This window comes from Haemorhous mexicanus, chromosome 3 (genome assembly GCF_027477595.1).
Source record: "Haemorhous mexicanus isolate bHaeMex1 chromosome 3, bHaeMex1.pri, whole genome shotgun sequence".
Lineage (NCBI taxonomy): Eukaryota > Metazoa > Chordata > Aves > Passeriformes > Fringillidae > Haemorhous > Haemorhous mexicanus.
In genome coordinates, this window is record NC_082343.1 from 21,235,732 (window position 1) to 21,254,021 (window position 18,290).

General features: G+C 35.9%; 1 protein-coding gene across 1 annotated transcript in view; it reads right to left on the reverse strand.

The window, feature by feature from the left end:
- The window catches only part of SPATA17 (spermatogenesis associated 17), an 86,117-nt gene that overhangs the window by 14,833 nt on the left and 52,994 nt on the right, over positions 1-18,290 (reverse strand). Inside the window, exons 8-9 of the mRNA XM_059843344.1 lie at positions 13,460-13,611; positions 4,968-5,106 (exon numbers count right to left, since the gene is read on the reverse strand). Coding sequence (XP_059699327.1) covers positions 4,968-5,106; positions 13,460-13,611 — 291 coding nt within the window. The remainder of the gene's footprint in view (positions 1-4,967; positions 5,107-13,459; positions 13,612-18,290) is intronic.

An 18,290-nucleotide genomic window follows, 5' to 3' on the forward strand; every position in this document is an offset into this window, starting at 1 on the left:
TGGGGGTCACTGGAGTGCATCCCACTTTGGCAACAACCCTTATTATCCTTGACATGGTTCATGAGGAAACCAGCACTGGGACAAGCAAACTCTTACAGCCCATCTAATAATTCCCTTCTGGCTGCCACATTGTGTGAGATCTCTATTGCCTAGGAAAACACACTGAGGTTGGTGGGGGAGCTAGGAATCTGATATTCCAAATATGTGCTAGCACTTCTCCTGTACATTAGTAACTTCTGTCATAAAGCACTCTGGTTAATATGGCCTTTAAAGTTTTAAAAGGTAATAAAGCTGACAGTTCAGATGCACATTCATTAGCCAGTATCACACCGCACTAGAAAATGTTCTTGGATAATCTCTTTTTCTAATTAAAATGAAAACAAGAAAATTCCTTTGATAAAAATGAAGTCACAGTCTGAGCAAGAACAAATTTAAGACTTCACAAAGATCATGCCTATGATCTCAAGTCAAATCACTGGAAGGTTAGAAAAATGGAGTTCAGGTGGAATCTAAGTAAATTTCAGTATAGACAGGGATGGGTAAGCACAAATAGTGTATGAAAAATTCTGCCTCATAATGACATCATCCCCTAGACATGACTGCTTTATGTCTTGGCCTTACAAGAGATAAAACTAATTTTCAAAAAGACAAAATCTCTTTCCCCCACTACAAGAATTTTTTCTGTTTTCTCTGTTAACCCAGATTGAAAACCTGCCAGTTCTTGGACAAAGAGCCAAATTTATGCCTAGTGTAAAACTAAGAAACTATACTTTTCATTATACTTATGTTGTGACATTCTTTATATAAATTCTGGCTTAGAATATATAGTCATTTTTATCTGTTATATGTGTCATGATTTAATAAAATACTTCTGCAACTTCATGCAATCACAGTTGAAGGCAATCGCTGTTCAACAAAACTGACTGAAGCTGTTGATTGTGCCTTTATCTACCCTGGATAAATCTGAGCCTGTAATTCTCTGCCTCTGGTGGCAAAGATGGAACTGATATAGTTTATACATGGAACAGCTATTGCCTTCTCTAATGGCTACATAGTACAGTGTGAAAATGCCAGCAGTGTTGACCACACCCCTGCTTCCATTGCCCCACCAGAAGCAGAATTGTGTTGGTGGTGAATTACAAGAGCTATGTTTCCTAGCCCAGGCAAGGCCATGATAATCAGAATTATTTGAAGTTGATGTTAGATTAATGCTGGCAATATTCTAGAAGTGATTTCCACTAGACAACATCTAATTATTTAATTATTTCCCATTATTAATGGAATGAAACAATTCAAAACAAACAACTAGAATGAATGTTTTTCAGGAAGCTCATAAACATCAATTCATACATGTAGAAATCTTACTAAAATTATATCAATCTGGCCTGTTGAACTTGAAAGGCGTATTTCATCCCAATCAATGCATAAAAGTAAAATTATCTATAACTAAGGCATGTTTCTCTGCTGTACAGTTCAGCTGTAATGATCCCCACACACTGCACTTGCACATCAATTATGATAATCATAATCACGGTCATTAAGCTGAATGTTCATTATTATCAGGATGCTGGTGACAGCAGATTCAATCACCGGGCGCAATGGGCAGGCAGTCACAGTCCCACCCAAGTTTCTGCAGACAGCGTTGTGCCACATTAAATCTACGATGTGTTCCACATCCCACTCCATTCCAAAAGCTGCAGACGGTAAAGGTCAACTTTATGTTCTGTGCAATATGCTTAGGTTCTCTAAATTAATTCTTTGCAGTCCTGGGTATTTTTATGCTTTGTAGATAATAAAATCCTGTTTCGGGCCAAAATGCCCGTGCAAATAATGAAACTGTGATTCAGTTGTACTGTAATTCACCTATAATAAGGCATCAGAGGGAACAATCTATCAGAACGGAACATCTTAAACAATCACTTCCTGAATTTTACAAATAAGAAAACATTAAATGCTGTCATTAAAGTCAGTTTTCTAAAATGCATATGCAAACTAATTCCAATACCGATTAAAGACTGTAAGCTATTATTTCTGCCTCAGCAAATATGAACATATGTGAGTGTTTTGATAGCTGAAAGACTATAGTAAGTGTATTTGATCCCTTGGCTGTCCATCTATGCTGGAACCTATCATTTTAGATTAAATTCCTAGTGACTATCAAATTTTTTATATTGAAACGTCTTAAATTAATCCTATGAAAGGCATTTCAATGTATTTAGATAGATCATGTAAAACTTAAATATATAAGCAGTTTTATGTTTTATACTGATTTACTGAGTAAACTGACTAGATTCGGTTTCACTAAAGGTATAGTATTTCCATTCCTTGTTTATTTATAATGAAGAATTAGAACAGAACACTTTTTCCCTTAACTCAAACTTCTTTTAACTGTAAATGGAGTGAGATAAAAATTTTCAGATTATAACTAGATGAAAAAAGAACGACTAACTTTTCCTCACATAGATATGGTAATCATTATGTTTAGAGGAAGCCTATGCTAATATCCTTTCATTTTCCAGAAGAAATATAACAGGGTAATATTTTTCATTGTTGTTCATTTTGCTTCTAAAGTAATTATATAATTTACATACTAATATTTTGTGACTTGAATTAAATTGCATAGCAATAAACACATGAAAACCTCCAGAAAATACAACTAGGACATGCTTGTGCACACACACACACAAAGAAACTTTTTGTATTTAATATTAAAAAAAGCCACCGAATATTAATTAACATTAAACAATACCTCAGCAGCTCAGACAGGTCACTGATCAACTGACCACTGACTTGACTCCTTGGAAGAACTTACACAGCCTTACCAGCAATGACACAAGAAACTTGTTTAGCATAAGACTGTCAGAAACTGAACAGAGATCATGGCAGTTATTTAGGTTGTAATAGAGGTTGCATCCACAAAGATATAACCTTGTGGTAAACTCAAAAGAGGGTTATGTTCAGCAGACAAGCTATTAAGCAAAAATCCTTTTGGTTTTCTACTATTTTTTTACATGCCCGTCAGTCTCGTGATTCATTAGAACAGATAATTTTGTTCATTGCATTGAATATTCAAAGTTTTCATAGAGTTTAGAAATAACAAAGTGACACAGAGGTCTACCAAATATAACAGTTAGGAAAGTATGACCTCACACCTGCCTATAGGCCTTTTTCCATTAAACTTCCATGAGGAGCTTGAGGTTTCGTGGTTCTTTTTGGGTTTTTTCCTGATAATAATGACCCATTAAAGCATTAGGTATGTCATAAATAGCCCTTTTCTCCTCCTATCTCTCTGCTGGGGTAAGGGGCCCCTAATGGAAGCTTCATATTGATTTAGAATTGGGGTTGGAATGCTCTGTGTCATGTTGGGTTAATGTATACAGCTATTCACCACCAGAGATTTAGGTTGGTATCTATCCAAGATTGCAAGTAAAGTGAGTTTTTTTAACTAAGCCCATAGTTTATATATCTGTGATATGATATACAGTATAAATATCTTTAGGCTTTTGATACCATCATCTGAGCCTGAGCAAGAACTGCTAAGAACTGGAAAACAAAGTCTTTACAGGACAAGACAAGTACCAGAAATAAGACATTTAGGTCCTTTCTATATATCATACTTGCGCTGTGGGACTTCAGCCAGTCATATCTTCCACTCCTTGCCTTTGAAATCCAGAAATTTTTTTTTTTTGATTTTTGATGTTTTATTTGCAAGGAGATACAGTTAATGCATTTTGAAATACCAAAATTTTACTCTGAGCTCATTTTTAAACCTTAAAGTTTTGTGGAAAAATCTTTTAAAAATGTTCCTTCTCAAACTAAGATTCCTTGGAACTTGCTGTATATTTACAAAGGTTAAACTGCCCACTGCTCTCAAGGAAATAATTAATCATAACTTACAAAATTCCATAATTGTTTAGGTAGGAAGAGACCTCTTAAGATCACCCTCCACAGCCCGCCCCCCCTCTCCCCCCCTCCCCAAGCTAGAGCAGGTTGCCTAGACCATGGATACATCCAAGGACAAAGATTATACAACCTCTTGGGAAACTTGTGCCAGTGCTCTGTCACACATACAGAAAGAGAAGAATAAAAAAATAGTGTTTTCTTGTGCTCAGATGGAATTTCATTGCGTTCATTGGCTCTTGTCACTGGACACTATGAAGTCTGAGAGAACTTTGGGGTCCTGTTCTTCCTTCACTTTTATCATGTGTTTATACACTTCAATAAGATCTCCCCTGAGCCTTCTCTTTTCCAGACTGAAGTGCTCCAGCTGTCTCAGCCTCTCTTCCTACAAAAGATGCTCCAGTCCCCTAACTGTATGGGTAGAGTGCAGCAAAGGGCCAAAGTCCATTATCCTTCTTGTACTCAGAAATTTTAAAGTGATTAAGATACCTAATACAAGTAGAAGTAATGCAAACACTACACAAACTCTTGTTCTTAGAAAAATGACCTCTTACAGCACTACAAAACCAGACATATATGAGGTGCTCCTGACAAAGCAGGCAATTTAATGAGGTCTTCTCTAAATAAAAAACAGCTATTCACTAGTTTTAAGATTTTTCCAAAGACTGTAAGCACTAAAATATTGTGTTGTTTTAATCAGGTTTTCCTATAATTTCCTGAAGTTTATCCTAATGTGTAAGAGTAAATATACAACCTCTCTTAAATCAGAAAAGGCAATTCAAACAGAATGAAACATAGGAAAAATGCATATAACTGAAGCTTTACTTAATCAGCATCTTAAATCCTGATCTTGTAGGACCAACAGGTGTTGAATTTCCTCAAACTGAATTTACCAGAGAGTCAAGGAAATTTCACATCTCATCACAGCTCTAACTATGTGATTTTATAACATGCTAGAAAGAATCCTGTTGGACTGCATGATCTCTGGATCATACTGAAATTCACTTAGCTCTAATAAAATATCAATCTAAAAAAGTAAATAAATTCTTGATTTTGCAGTGACTTACCTTGTCTGCTATCCACTTCTTAGGACATACTTCTCTGAAATATTTAGTTCCATAAGGTTCTTGGCCATATTTGCCTGACTTAAAAAGTGATGGCTCATACTTCTCATAATTTTTATGATGTGAAGAAAATGGCAGAAATCTGAAATTCAAGAATATTTTAGAATCAGTTGTGTTCTTCTCTAGATGCCACAGGATTGATGTAAGTCAATACTGCAGGAGATGACGTGTACACATGTTCCCGATATTTTTCACTACCTTCTTAATGTTCCCTCTCAGTACTGAGAGGATTACTGCAATTTCTCCTGCAGCTTTTTTCAGATTAAATTTGAAGCAAAGAGACAGTGAGTTTCAATAGGACAAAATGAAGACTTTTTGCACAAGGATCTAACTTAGTTCACTTGCATTAGTAGATTATTACTTTGTGTGTACCTGCACTGACAGCTGGTGGGATGTGTGCAGGACGATCAGGGGCCCCTTTGCTGGGAGGTGCCTGCTGATACCACAGGTCCTAGCAGAGAGTGCAGCCTGTGCCAGCTGCCAGTGGCGGGCACTCCCCATGCACAGGGACAGACATCACCTCTGGAGATAGCCATCCTTGTTTTGTCATAGCCAAAGCTAAAAAAATCACATTCTCATTTAACAGAACAAAAACTTGCTCATATTTGTAAACCACAAAGCAGAGAAATTGTTTCTTCAGAACTCAGACTGTGTGCTTTACTCTTAAGTTATAATTATGTACTAATTAGCAATCTTTTTGAGCCAGGTTCTTTCATTTTCAGTGATAATGATGATGGACTTGCTGCTTAGATAGTGCCAGGGAGCAGCAAAGCTCCAGCTACCTGCTGGAAGGATTTTCAGATGGATGTCCCTAACTGCCAGTGACAACCACAGGTTTTTTGGGTAGGTTCCACAGCAAATTGTATGAAGGAAAGTGAAAAACCTCTTGGATAGAGAAGATCTGCAAGACACCCTACAAACACATCTTAGTTCCATCTATTTCAGTTTCCAGGAGACTAATGAGAACAAACAAGTACATTTTACTATAAAGCAAAACATTGGAAATTAAGTTTATCATTGCTGGTATTCTGAAAAAAATCAACATGTGTTCTTAATTTTAGAAGTGCATGAAAAAATATTTCTCAGTAAAATTAGAAAGATATGTTTCAGAAGTCAAAAATATGACTTTTAAATCCTATTACAAGAAGTGTAGTTATTCAGAACCCTTCCTTAGCTGAAAGCTTTTAAGAATCCAGAGTCCCCATAAGAGTTGGGCAAACCAAGTTTTTATAAAAATGAGGATTTAAAAAATCTTCTTTGTCTCTCAGCTGATACAGATGCAGAAAACTATTTATATTGATTAACTGATGTATCAACAACTGTTTGAGTGGTTTTAAAAATTGTTTTTCTGCCTTTCCACCTCATAAAAAGAAATAGTTTGAGAATCTTTCCAGCTGTATCAACTTCTTCTATCACGTGCCACAAACAAATGCCATGTAAAGTTAGTGAAAGGAAAACCCTGAGTTAGCAGACTTTTAAATAATAAAAGGCTATAGTAGCATGTGTATACCCATGGGAAAGGACACCCTCACACAAGACAGATTAGGGTACTTGTAATGCTAATTTGCACATGGGATGGACATCACACACACACAAAAATTAATGTGGCCCCAGTGTCCCAGAGAATACATTGAAGGTGCTGTGAGCCGGCTGCTCCACTTGCAGTTTTTATCACTTCTGAATTGCATTTTAATAGTACATTTTTCTTTTGTTCAGACATGAAAGAAAATTGGCTTTCTCAGGGGATTGGATAGCTGAGAAGACAAGGCTTGCAGTTTTGGGATTTACCCAAATATGCACAGAATTTAGTTGAGCCAGAGCATTCATAATTTAATATGAATATCATGTATTTAAAACACATTACAGACAAAATAATTAAAAATCTTGCGGAAAGTAGAAGTAAATTATTATCATTTTCCTAAAATAAAACATTCTACATGGAGGTTTTGATTTTACTGCGGATCAGTTAATTTTTGGTTTTTTGGCAAACAAATTCTCAGAATAACATAGGTTCTACTATGATTCAAAAGAACACCCCAAAATTAACACTTTGAGACAGAATGAGCAGTATTTTCTTTTAAATGAAACAAAAAAATATAATAGAGGATAATGGTATCAAGTAGAAGCTTTTTCTTCTGTTTACAGTTCTGTTCTCAGAGTCGGGGGTAAATCCTTAAAGTGATGATTCTCTAACAACATGCTTGTAAATTCAGTGTCTGCTTAAAGTAAGCGAGAATTTACATTACGTGAGTAAGTAATTAAAAGAATTACAACAATTTTTTGTGTTAAGCAGGGAAACCAAATTAATGGGAGTAATACCAAAGTCATTACATCCCCCCATCCAATAATAATAACAAGAAGTAATAGCACTGCAAAACACGTCAATAATGTTATTATGTTCTGTACATCTTTGAATACACCTGACACAGCTTGTCCCAAAATTAATGGCAGTATATGCTCTGAAAGTGACAGAAGGGAGTGATGGAAGAAGAACATTAAATTCAGACAAATAAAGGATACCGTTATCAACTGTACAAGTTTAGATTTCAATCGTTTAGATTTCAAAACATACACTCATTATTCCTACATTTAGTTTTCAACTTTTCCTTGTGATTTAAGTGTAAATTCAGAAATTCTTAAATGTTTTCAGTAAACATGACAGAGACAGAAGTAACAATGAAAGAAGAACTAAATTCTGTACTAATGCTTTATTGGGCTATAAAAAAACAGTCAGTATAAGCTGAGACTTCCAAAAAGATGACTTAATGGAAGGTGAACTTTCCCTAAAGAAATATATTGAAAAATGAAAAAATATTTAATATCAGCTTGAATGAGAAATATGCCAAAGAGTACAATCAAAATGAGGAAAGGGTTGGAACCAAAAATGAGAAACTACAATTGGCAGTATTACTCATACATAACCAGAGAAGGATCAGGACCAAGGCTGGCTGTGTCACTGGTGATGAAGGCCAGCTGCACTGCTGCCAGGACCCCAACCTAATTAGCCTAAAAAGACTTAGAAGGCTTCACTTAGTAGCCAAACCAGGACCTCACAGCTGCTAGAGGTATTTAAATTTCAAAGACTACAGATATTTGTTGCTAACAAAAAAAAAAATTGTTTTGTCCCTCGTCCTGTCCCAGACCTTCCTTCTACTATTAATTTCATCTTTCTAAACCCTTTTCCCCTCACACATTTAGACTCCCCCTCCACGATTTTTGTTCCTACATTCCTCACCTACCATTTCTACCGTTTAGTCTGCCTCTTTTATTGAAATCTCTCTTACTACTTTGACAGGAGTTGGAAAGGCCTTTTACATGCTGAAGGTTTTTGAACTTGGTTGACAGAGATGACAGAAGCAGCAGTCGGAACTGGTTTTGGGTGTCTATGGCAGTGTGAAAGGAGCACAGCAGCACAAGCAGGAAGGAGAATTTCCCAGGTCCATCACTGACTTCTGGGCAAGAGTGTCCCAGTGCTATACGGAACCTATCAACAGGACACAGGACAGAGGCAGTGATTTCTTATTGAAATTTAAATGGCCACAAAAAAACGGAGTGATCCATCAGCGTGCTCTCTGAATCTGCCAAGAGGCAAAATCCCAGCAGTCTAGTGGAGCAAGCAGGTAATCCTCAACTCAGAAAAGCTTCAAAACATACCCAGGCTTTTGAGAAAGATCTGCCAGATCTACTACTGGACTGCCACACATGCTGCACTGCCAGGGCACAGTTAGAAATATAGAACAGAGTACAGTTACACGACTTTTTAAACTTTTACATTTGTATGTACTGTACAGTTTTGTAATTTAGTAGGGAAAATGCCAGCAAAATATTAATTCTATGACATTGTTAAATTTTTATATAAAGTGGTTTTATACAATAGCAATTCAATTCTTTGTTGTCTTGATTTAATTCAAATTCATCTCGCTTTGAAGAGCTCCGTGAACAATTAGCTCCCAACAAGCCATGCTTCTCTATCAGGAATCTGTGAATATTTTATCTTCTTTTTTTTCTTTAATAAAACACGACATCAATTTTAACCTTTCAAATTTGTATTATACCTGAAGTAATTTTTTTCATCAAATCCAATTTTTTCACTTGGGGAACAAAGAAGGAAGCATAATGGTTTTCTATAGCAAAACAACTGCAGCAGGGCAGACATTATTTAGTTTATAATGCATGTATATTAAAATCAAAGTGTTAGATACAAGAATAAAGATGGAGTATTTTATTTAGCATATCTACTGACATTATCTTTAGTGCACTGGTTTTGCCATGAGAAGTCTGTTGGGGGCCTTAATACAAATATTGTTTCTGGTAATATACTAAATACACGGTTTATTGAAAAAGTATCAATCACTTTGATTGTAACATCAGTAAATCTAAAAATTCTCTGGCCATTTTTATTTAACCCCTGTCTGCAATAATGTAATGCGGCAAATAAAAGCACAGCCTAGTTCCTGTAGGAAGCAAAAGAGATGTCTTCTGCAGCAAGTTCCGGAACTTCTTAATTATACACAGACTTATTATCTGCATTCCCAGTGTTATAAAGTACCAGAACTTCATTAGAAAAATTAAGATGGAAAAATGAAGGCGCTACTTTGTAAATTTCCAGTGGAAATTAGCTGGAAGAAGCAGAGGAATACTGGATCAAAAGAGGGTAATCATGCTTAACTGTGCCCTAGAGCACCCGCATGTATAATACGATTTGCACAGTAACTACCTCTCCTATTACTGCTTGTTTGGAGTATTCTGTGTTAATGGGGTTAGCTAATTTAGTATTTTAACTTAAAAAGACTCTGCTGATTAATAAATGTTGCACACTGTGCTAGTAATTAAAATAAATGGAAGAGTTACAAAGAGAAGTTGAATTGTTAAGAAAACATTATCTGAAAATATATGATAATCCCTGTTTATCATAATACAATAACAATCCGGAAAATATGCAATTGCTGAAGTTGCAAAGCATATGACAAACTAAGTATAATTTGAAAAAAGTTTTCAGATGTGTTGTGTTTGTATGACAAAAAAATGTAGTAGCCATTTTCACTGCAGCTAAGTCAGAGATACAGTAAAAGATTTTATAACTCTAGAAATTAAAAGATTTTTAAAAACTCTAAACCTTAAAATGACTTGCATTTTAAGTTTTCTTACATTTAATACCAGGCAGCTCATAATATTGGTGCTCTCCAAGTACAGAGCTTATTTAGGTCACTGATTTCTCTGCCAGTGTATCTGTTCTGCCCAGCACAAGGCAGCACAACAGCACCTCAGCTGTTCTAAAGAAAAACACAATCTTGCTGGAAATAAGACCGTGAGGAGCTGGGTGCTGCTGTATTCACACAGCACGGGACAGGCAGGATGTGCAAACATTGCTGCACACCAGTGAACCAGTGTGACAAGGACCAGGCTATGCACCTTCAGCACAGCACTGAGCACAGACACAGCCAGAAGCTGAGATAATGTTTCTGATGTCACACCAGAAGCCTACAACAAATTAGGAAACCTAAGCCTTACACTATTGCTATCACCCCATTGCATCTCTTTCTGATGTTTGCTGACTTCAGAAAGATGTTTAATAGCATACTTCGAAGTATGAGGCATATTATATGAGACGGATTTCATCAAAGTTAATGAAAATAATTTACATTTTTGTTCTCTGGAAAATTAGGCCAGTATGTGCCTGCACACAACTGAGGAAAGAACTTTTTATGCTTCATCTAAATCTGCTGGATCCAGCAGTTGTCTCAAACTAGACACTATATTAAGTGGCCATCCCAAAGGAATGCAATTGTCATTCTTATCCAAGTGGAAGGGGAAATCACTTCATTTGTATGAAAAATAGCCCAATAAGGTAGTAACAGCTTCAATTACATGAGAAAAAGGAATCATTCTTATTAGGCTGGATTACCCAGTTGCTTTTCCATTACAGAAAAGGAAATTCCAGCAGTGTCTTTAAGTGAGCACAGTACATTCTCTTTTGGTTTCATTTATACTACTTCTGCCTGCCTCAAACTCTCTCACAGCTTTTCCAAATTTTTTGTGCATTATGTCAAAAGCAAGAACTTTCTCAGAGCTTGCAACACTCATCCTATCATCTTGTAAACAACCACTGATAATTAGAGGTTTGTGAGAATTGTGAATGTTGCTGAAAAATTCAGGCACATGCCAACAATCTTTCTGTCCTAAGAGACCCAACACAATATATACTCTGGAAATATACGTATCAATGCAAATGTCATTCATGCAAACACAAGCTTTCTCAACAAATGTGGCATACTTCTGCTGCTCATTCTCTCTTTATTTTCTAAAACAGAAAAATAATCAGCATAGGAAGCACTACCAGGAAGAAATAAAGTCCCAATGTACACAATTACATAGTAAGAAACAGAAATTTGTCAATTCATAATAGACACTGCTGAGAAAAAAACTACTGTAGAATCTGAGTAACCCTTTGCTGGCTCCTCCCTGGAGACCAACATCCCATGCAGCAGCTGCAGCATTACCAGTGAGCATTAGTCCTGGGGATGACCTGCAGCTTTGTCATCACCTTTTCAAGGTTACAGATGTGACCCTTGCATGCCTGGTTGAATAAGAAGCACAAATGGAATGATCACACCCTGAAAATGTATAATACACTCTGCATTTAGTGTGCATGAAGCTGAGAATCATTGATTGTTGGGACATTGCTTCTGTGCATTAAGGATGGCATTAAATTCTTCCTTACCCATAAGGTAAATAAAGACCCACATGAAATATTATCTACCAAAGTTGGAGGCTTCAAATTTAAATTGTATAAGACCAAATCTTCACAATTCTGTCACTGAACAGACAGTGAAACATTTATTGCAAGATCTGACCTTCTGAAAGTGTTGACACAGTAATGTCTGGGGTAAACTTCATCAAATAAAGACTGGGCAATGTAGTCATGCCTATAAATGAAGGGCATCATCTATCCTAAGTTGGAATGCATCAATCACAACTAATTCAGTGAAGAAAACACTTAAAATGAGAGGTAGAGTATTAATTACTACCTAGTAATAGGGGTTCTTTTAAATTTCAGCAGCAGAAATTTTATATAAAAATAAAAATAAAAAAAGCAGAAATTTATGCTGAGATGTGAAAAATAGGCTGTTTCTTCCTCCACACACCAATATATGAAAGAATAGAGAGAGAAATAGAAAATGGGAGTATATTTGTACTTGTAACTGAACTCACTAATGATTTTGGTATGAAAGGAATAAAAAGTGTTATCTCTCCCTAAACAAACAAACAGAAAAAAAACACAAAAAACCAACCAAACAAAAAAACCCCCACCAATAATGTTGTTTGAAAGAGAAAAAGTAGTCTAAATAAAATATTTTTTTAATTTTAAAAGTGTTTCTGAATAGAATTGTCATTCAAAGTTACTATTAATATTAAATTGGGGGAAATGATCCGACAATAAAAACAGAGAAGTTAAACCATGAAAACACAATTGATCCTGGCACTCTTAAGACCCAGTCCTGAATCTGACACATAGCAATATGGAGCTGATAAAAAGGCATGAAACAGATCAAAGATAGCAAAACATCATGTGCCAGTGATCACAGGCTGCTCCTGAGGAAAAGTGATTCCCTTCCGTCCTGAATTCTGTATTGAAGGGCCAAGAGCAGTGAATTCAAGGAAAAGGTTGGCAAAACATAATTCTTTTTCTAGTTAACTACAAAGGCAGAGAAAGTGACTTAGCAGGCTTTTATTATGATTGGATAAAACAGTGTTTAACAGTCATCATGGTAAAAAAAAAAAAAATTAAAAAGGAAACATTTTGGCAACTGCCTTAAATCTTTTGGGACAGAAGCCTTAATCTTTTGTGATGGATTATGCCTGTATTTGAGATTTTATGGAAAAGAACTAGCCTGTCTGGCACTATTACAGATGCAATGGCTTAGGAAATCAAACTGCTTCAAAGATTATTCCAGTTTTTGTGTCATGTTCTAACATGCAACATATGCTCCCTCCCCTTCCAAATGAGCTGTGGTAGAGAAAACAAGTCTTATTGGCATGCAACACCATTTTTTCCTCCCATAATCAGTAAGTTTCCAGAATATGAAGACTGAAACAGTGTTTTTGCCTTGGCAAGATGTATGTGGCAAGACAGAATTTGCATTTGTTTTCTTATTCCCCATTAAAGCCATCTGTTGCATCACATATTATTACCATTACAAGTTCTTTTAGACACTCATAGATATGGATGGCACATGTCACACAATTACAAGATAGGGTCTCTGCCCTGAGCAGTTTATAATCTGAGGACACAGAATTTAGAAGTATATACATAAAATGTTTTCTAGTAAACTGTCAGGTTTGACATTTCATTTTGTCAGGCATGAAAGGTTTCTGAAAGCAATGGAATAAAGAAAACATTCTCACAACAATATAAGAAGAGCCAAAGAACTCACTCCTTGCCATGGATGGGATTTCTCCATTCCTCCCTTTGTGTTGGCTCTCTGGCCTTGGCTGGTGATGAATACATCGATTCTCTCACTCGCAGGGTTGGTTCCACAGGCTTGTAGCGCTGCTGCAACACTTTAGCGGGATCGGGGAACGGCCCCTGAAAGGTGAGGATAATACAAGTGCTCTGTTTGGGCTTACAGTTCTTTTCTTTCCCCTCTTTTATTCATGGCATATCAATGATGAAACAGGACACAGAATTTGGAAGTGTAGTAAAACTCTTCTCCCAAAATAATTAAAGATGTTGTATACTTACAAATAACATAAAGGTTGATAACATACTCTAAAGCTTCAAAGAGAGTGCACTCCAAATTACCTACTAAAAATACTTTAAATTTTAAATAAATATATTGTTCGAACTGATTAGGAAAACTTTGTTTTTACTTAGAAAAAAGTATTGGTGAAATAAAAAACAAGCATTTACTATATCTAAATTCTGCTTAAGCAGAAAACTTAAGTATTTTACTTTGCATAGAACAAACTTTAAAGAACATGCTCTTTTCAATGTAACTATAAACCTACCTGGAAGGGAACTTAATACATGGCTTAAGACACAATTCTTCTAACAGAATTCAAACACATGACTTCAGTACTATAGACACATAGTTCATTTCTGAAAGGTCTAATTTCACATGAACTGTTTAATTCTTAAAAAATACACATATATGTCTTTTTTTCCTAGAGTATATTGTTTAATAACTGATTGTATCAGTATCTACCATTTAACAACATGGATAAATAGCAGGAAGTCCTCTTCTGTGCTGCTGAATTGACATATCCTATCTATGTCTCACTTCGAATATTAACCCTTAAGAACTTACCTGGAATATAATTAGCACCCATGTCACTCATGGCAGTTTAATGGCAAGCCCGGACTTAGAAGTATTAAAATTAATTTTTATTTTCATAATTGTTGATCTTGCAATGAACTAGTGAAACCTTTTGAAACTATGAACAGACAAAGAATCCTAATCACAGCCTTTATTCTTAAAGATATCCTTCTTTAAATAGGTTATCACTAACAAGTCACAGCTGGAGTTACTGCAAGCACTGAGTGAAGACTGTGGGGCTAATAAAAAGAAATGATTCACGCCTCATTTATGTTCACTTATGTTTTACATTAATAGAAACCAATAATAGGAACCAGTTACCATAAAAGTCATGGACCGTAAATAACACAAATGGCAAATAAGTATCATCTAGTACTTTTCACAGCTGGACAGGAGGATTGCTTTATTTAAAAGTAGTTAATGGATTTTTATTGGAACTTTACTTTTTAAAGGCACAGCACCAAGATTTGGAGATCTTTTTAAAGGTCCAAGCAAGCAAATGAGCATAATATTTACACTTCTTGCAGATATTTTCTTGTTTCTGTTTTCAAAGTCTGCATGAAAAATAAGTTCATTTTAAAAGAACACAAAAGTCTTAAAACAGAATGAGAAGTGCTACCGCCCATGAAAGACTACTTACTATTAGAACAGGTCATCGGAACTAGTCAATAGTGTTCTAGTAATACATAATCTGATGATCAAGTTATAAAGAAGTTTAAAATTTATAATAAAAATTGAATATTCTGTTACAAGATGTTTGCATTAAGTGCACATATAGAGGAAGGAAGAAAGGCAAGTACTATTACCAAATAATACCAAGAAAAATATGTTTAATTTTAAAAGTAGTCTTTCAGAATATTGCATTATTTCTTCACTGAAAAGTATTGACTCATATTCCTCCAGGATAAGGGCCAAATCAGATATCCAAGCAAGGGGTTTTCTTCATTTTTAATTTCTGAGACCTAACTAGGAGGCAGATACAGAAGAGAACCCACAGTCCACAGTTTAATAAAATTACAACTACTAATAGAAGGAGAGGGGGAAAGGATGTAACTAAGCAAAGGTCTCTCAAAATAAGGCTATGACATCACTAATGAAAGCAGGGTATATACATTACAATACTGAGATAATTCTAAACATTCCCTGAAGATTTTTCTTTTCCTCTGAATCATGTATTTGAAGGAATTTAGTTAGAAATAGGGACCTCAGGTATGTATCTTAAACGGAGGCCTCTACAAAGTCCATGTGTCTATTTGCATTTTACAAGATTAAGACTTGTGGAAACTCTGGTAGATTGGTGCTTAAAAAAAGTTTTCAAATTGACAATGCTTGTAAGTGTTCCAAGCATCGTGCTTCAAAATGGAAATATTTATGGGGAGGTCAGGCTTGGAAAAGAATGGTAGGAGTCAACCAACAATGTTTACCCTGAAAGAAACTCATACACTTCTATGCTCTGTGTTTGGAATTTGTACTGAGTAGCATAAGTCTTCTTGGTACCAACTGGTTTACCAAAAAAGGTTAGCAGATCAGCACTCTTACTACTTCATCATAACATCAGAAGTTCATAATAAAAAATATGATCTGCATTAAATTATTCATTCCTCACTGTCCCCATTCCACAACAGATAACAGCATGCAAAAGATCTAAATGGTAATGTGCATTCTGTTATTAACAGCTTTTAATGAATAGATGACTAATTTTAGCATTATCCGTGTTTCTATCAAACTATAATTCTAGTTAACTCAGTAATAAAAATGATAGATCTAACTGATGTAGAAGCATCATTAAAATCTTTCTTTTAAATACACTATCTTACACACACAGACCTTACCTATTAAATGCTAAATACCCATTTCCCTAAGAGAAAACTGAAAGATAGTTTTTTATTTTTTGTTTTAAACATATATAATTGACACCCTCATATAAAACATCCAAACCTAGGGGCAATAAAAATTTTAGATACCTGAAAAAAAGTAACAAGTGAGTCAGACAGATATTAGAAAAGGAAGCGTGGTGCCAAAAAGTGTTACCACAAAGAACACAAGTATATATAGTAATTAAATTTCTTTTGGTCACACCAGACAACTTTCAGGATGATGTGTTCCAGTGGGTTTTCATTTCCAGCTGTTTCATCAGCTCAAACCAGTGTCCTTTTCTTAGACATACAACCCTAAATTGTCAAAGTGTTGTGCAGGGATTTAGCCGCGTGACTCCCATTAACATCAATAAGAGTCGGGCAGCTAAATCCACGCGCTGTGCTTTGAAAATTTACCCCACAGTGTATATCCCAGGGTGCTGAAAGGATTAAAGTATTATATAGTAAATTCCCTCTTTGAGGTGCAGAAAATAAACAGAACTCTTCTGGTTTGTTCTAAAAGGCTATCTGTGCATGACTGCTGTGTGTGTCTGAACTTAGAAAGGTCTATAAAATATTCCAAATCCAAGCAGAAGCTTGTAAGACACTTTGTATACAGTAAAGCAATTTTGCAAGAGCACCTTAACAATGGAAGAACTGTGAGTTCCCTATTTATTTAAAAGCCTGATTCCTTCACCATCTTCACTAGGCAAAAGCTTCCCTCTTTCTTGAGAGACAATGCAGCCAGTCACATCCTGCTCAAGGACTGTCATAGCCCCCTTAGTCCCAGAAGGTAAAGCTATAATGTCATGTTTATGTCAACTCCAAACTCCCCAATCGCCCAAACTGCCTGTTAGCTCACACTTTGTTTCAATTCTAATGTGAGATCGTTCTATGAGGAATCTCAAAGCAGTCAGGATAGGGACAACACAAGGAAGGAAAGACAAAGGTGGAGAGCTGCCCTGAAGTTGATTCTTGCTGTTATGAGCAGTGGGCTCACCTCTACTTCTCCAGAGGCATTCTCATAGGCCTTCTTAGAATCACAGAATCACAGACCATCTTAGAATCATAGAATCATAAAGGTTGGAAAAGACCTCCAAGATCATTGAGTCCAATCTTTGACCAAACACCACCTTATCAAACTGAACCATAGCACTAAGTGCCATGTGCACTCATTTCTTGAACATTTCTGGGGATGGTGACTCCACTGGTTCCTTGGTCTGTCTGTTCTAATGCCTGACCACCTTTAAGTGAAAAAATTTGTCCTGATGTCCAGCCTGAACCTTCCCTGGTACAGTTTGATGTTATGCCCTCTTGTCCTGTTGCCTGAGAAAAGAGACCAGTCCCCACCTGTCTTACAGCCTCCTTTCAGAGAGTTGTGGAGAGCAATATTGATTCAGAGAAGTAAAACACCATTAAAGAGATATATATATATGCATTGCTTATTGCTCAAGTTGTTACATTCTGCAGATAGGTCATAGTTTCACTGGAAGTTGCTAAGAAGGACTCATTTAGAAGTATTGCCTTTCTAAGCAGGTACAAATAAGGACATTTAAATATAGAATGGATTCAGTTGACTGGGCAAACTGAAAAATTCTTCAGAGTAGAGGGAAACTCAAAATATTACTATCCCTAAAGTACTTGTATAAGGCACCTACTGGCAAAAGCTACATGTCATTGTACTGTCATCAAGTGTGAAACACAAAGTTCTCAAAAGAAGAGAGAACATTCCCAGCAGGTTTTGATAATAAGGGGGAAAAAGCTATTTTGCCATCTTGTGAGACATTCACTTTATGCATTATCTCACTGATGTCCATAACTCTACAGAAAAGGAAAAAATCTACCTGTCAGATATGGTGACATCACATCTGAAGTTAAAAAGGTAACATCACTGAAGTTAAAATTGAGACTATGACAGTTAATAATTGAAGCTGGACAAATTGGTTGCGATGGAGCAGAACGTTATTGTTATTAAAGCTCTCACACATCTCACACAAGAGAGCAGAAACGATTCTGAACTGAAAGGATGCCTCAGTCTTCAAATGGAAAACAATTGCAAACTGAGGACAAAACTATCACAACTGCTTACTTTT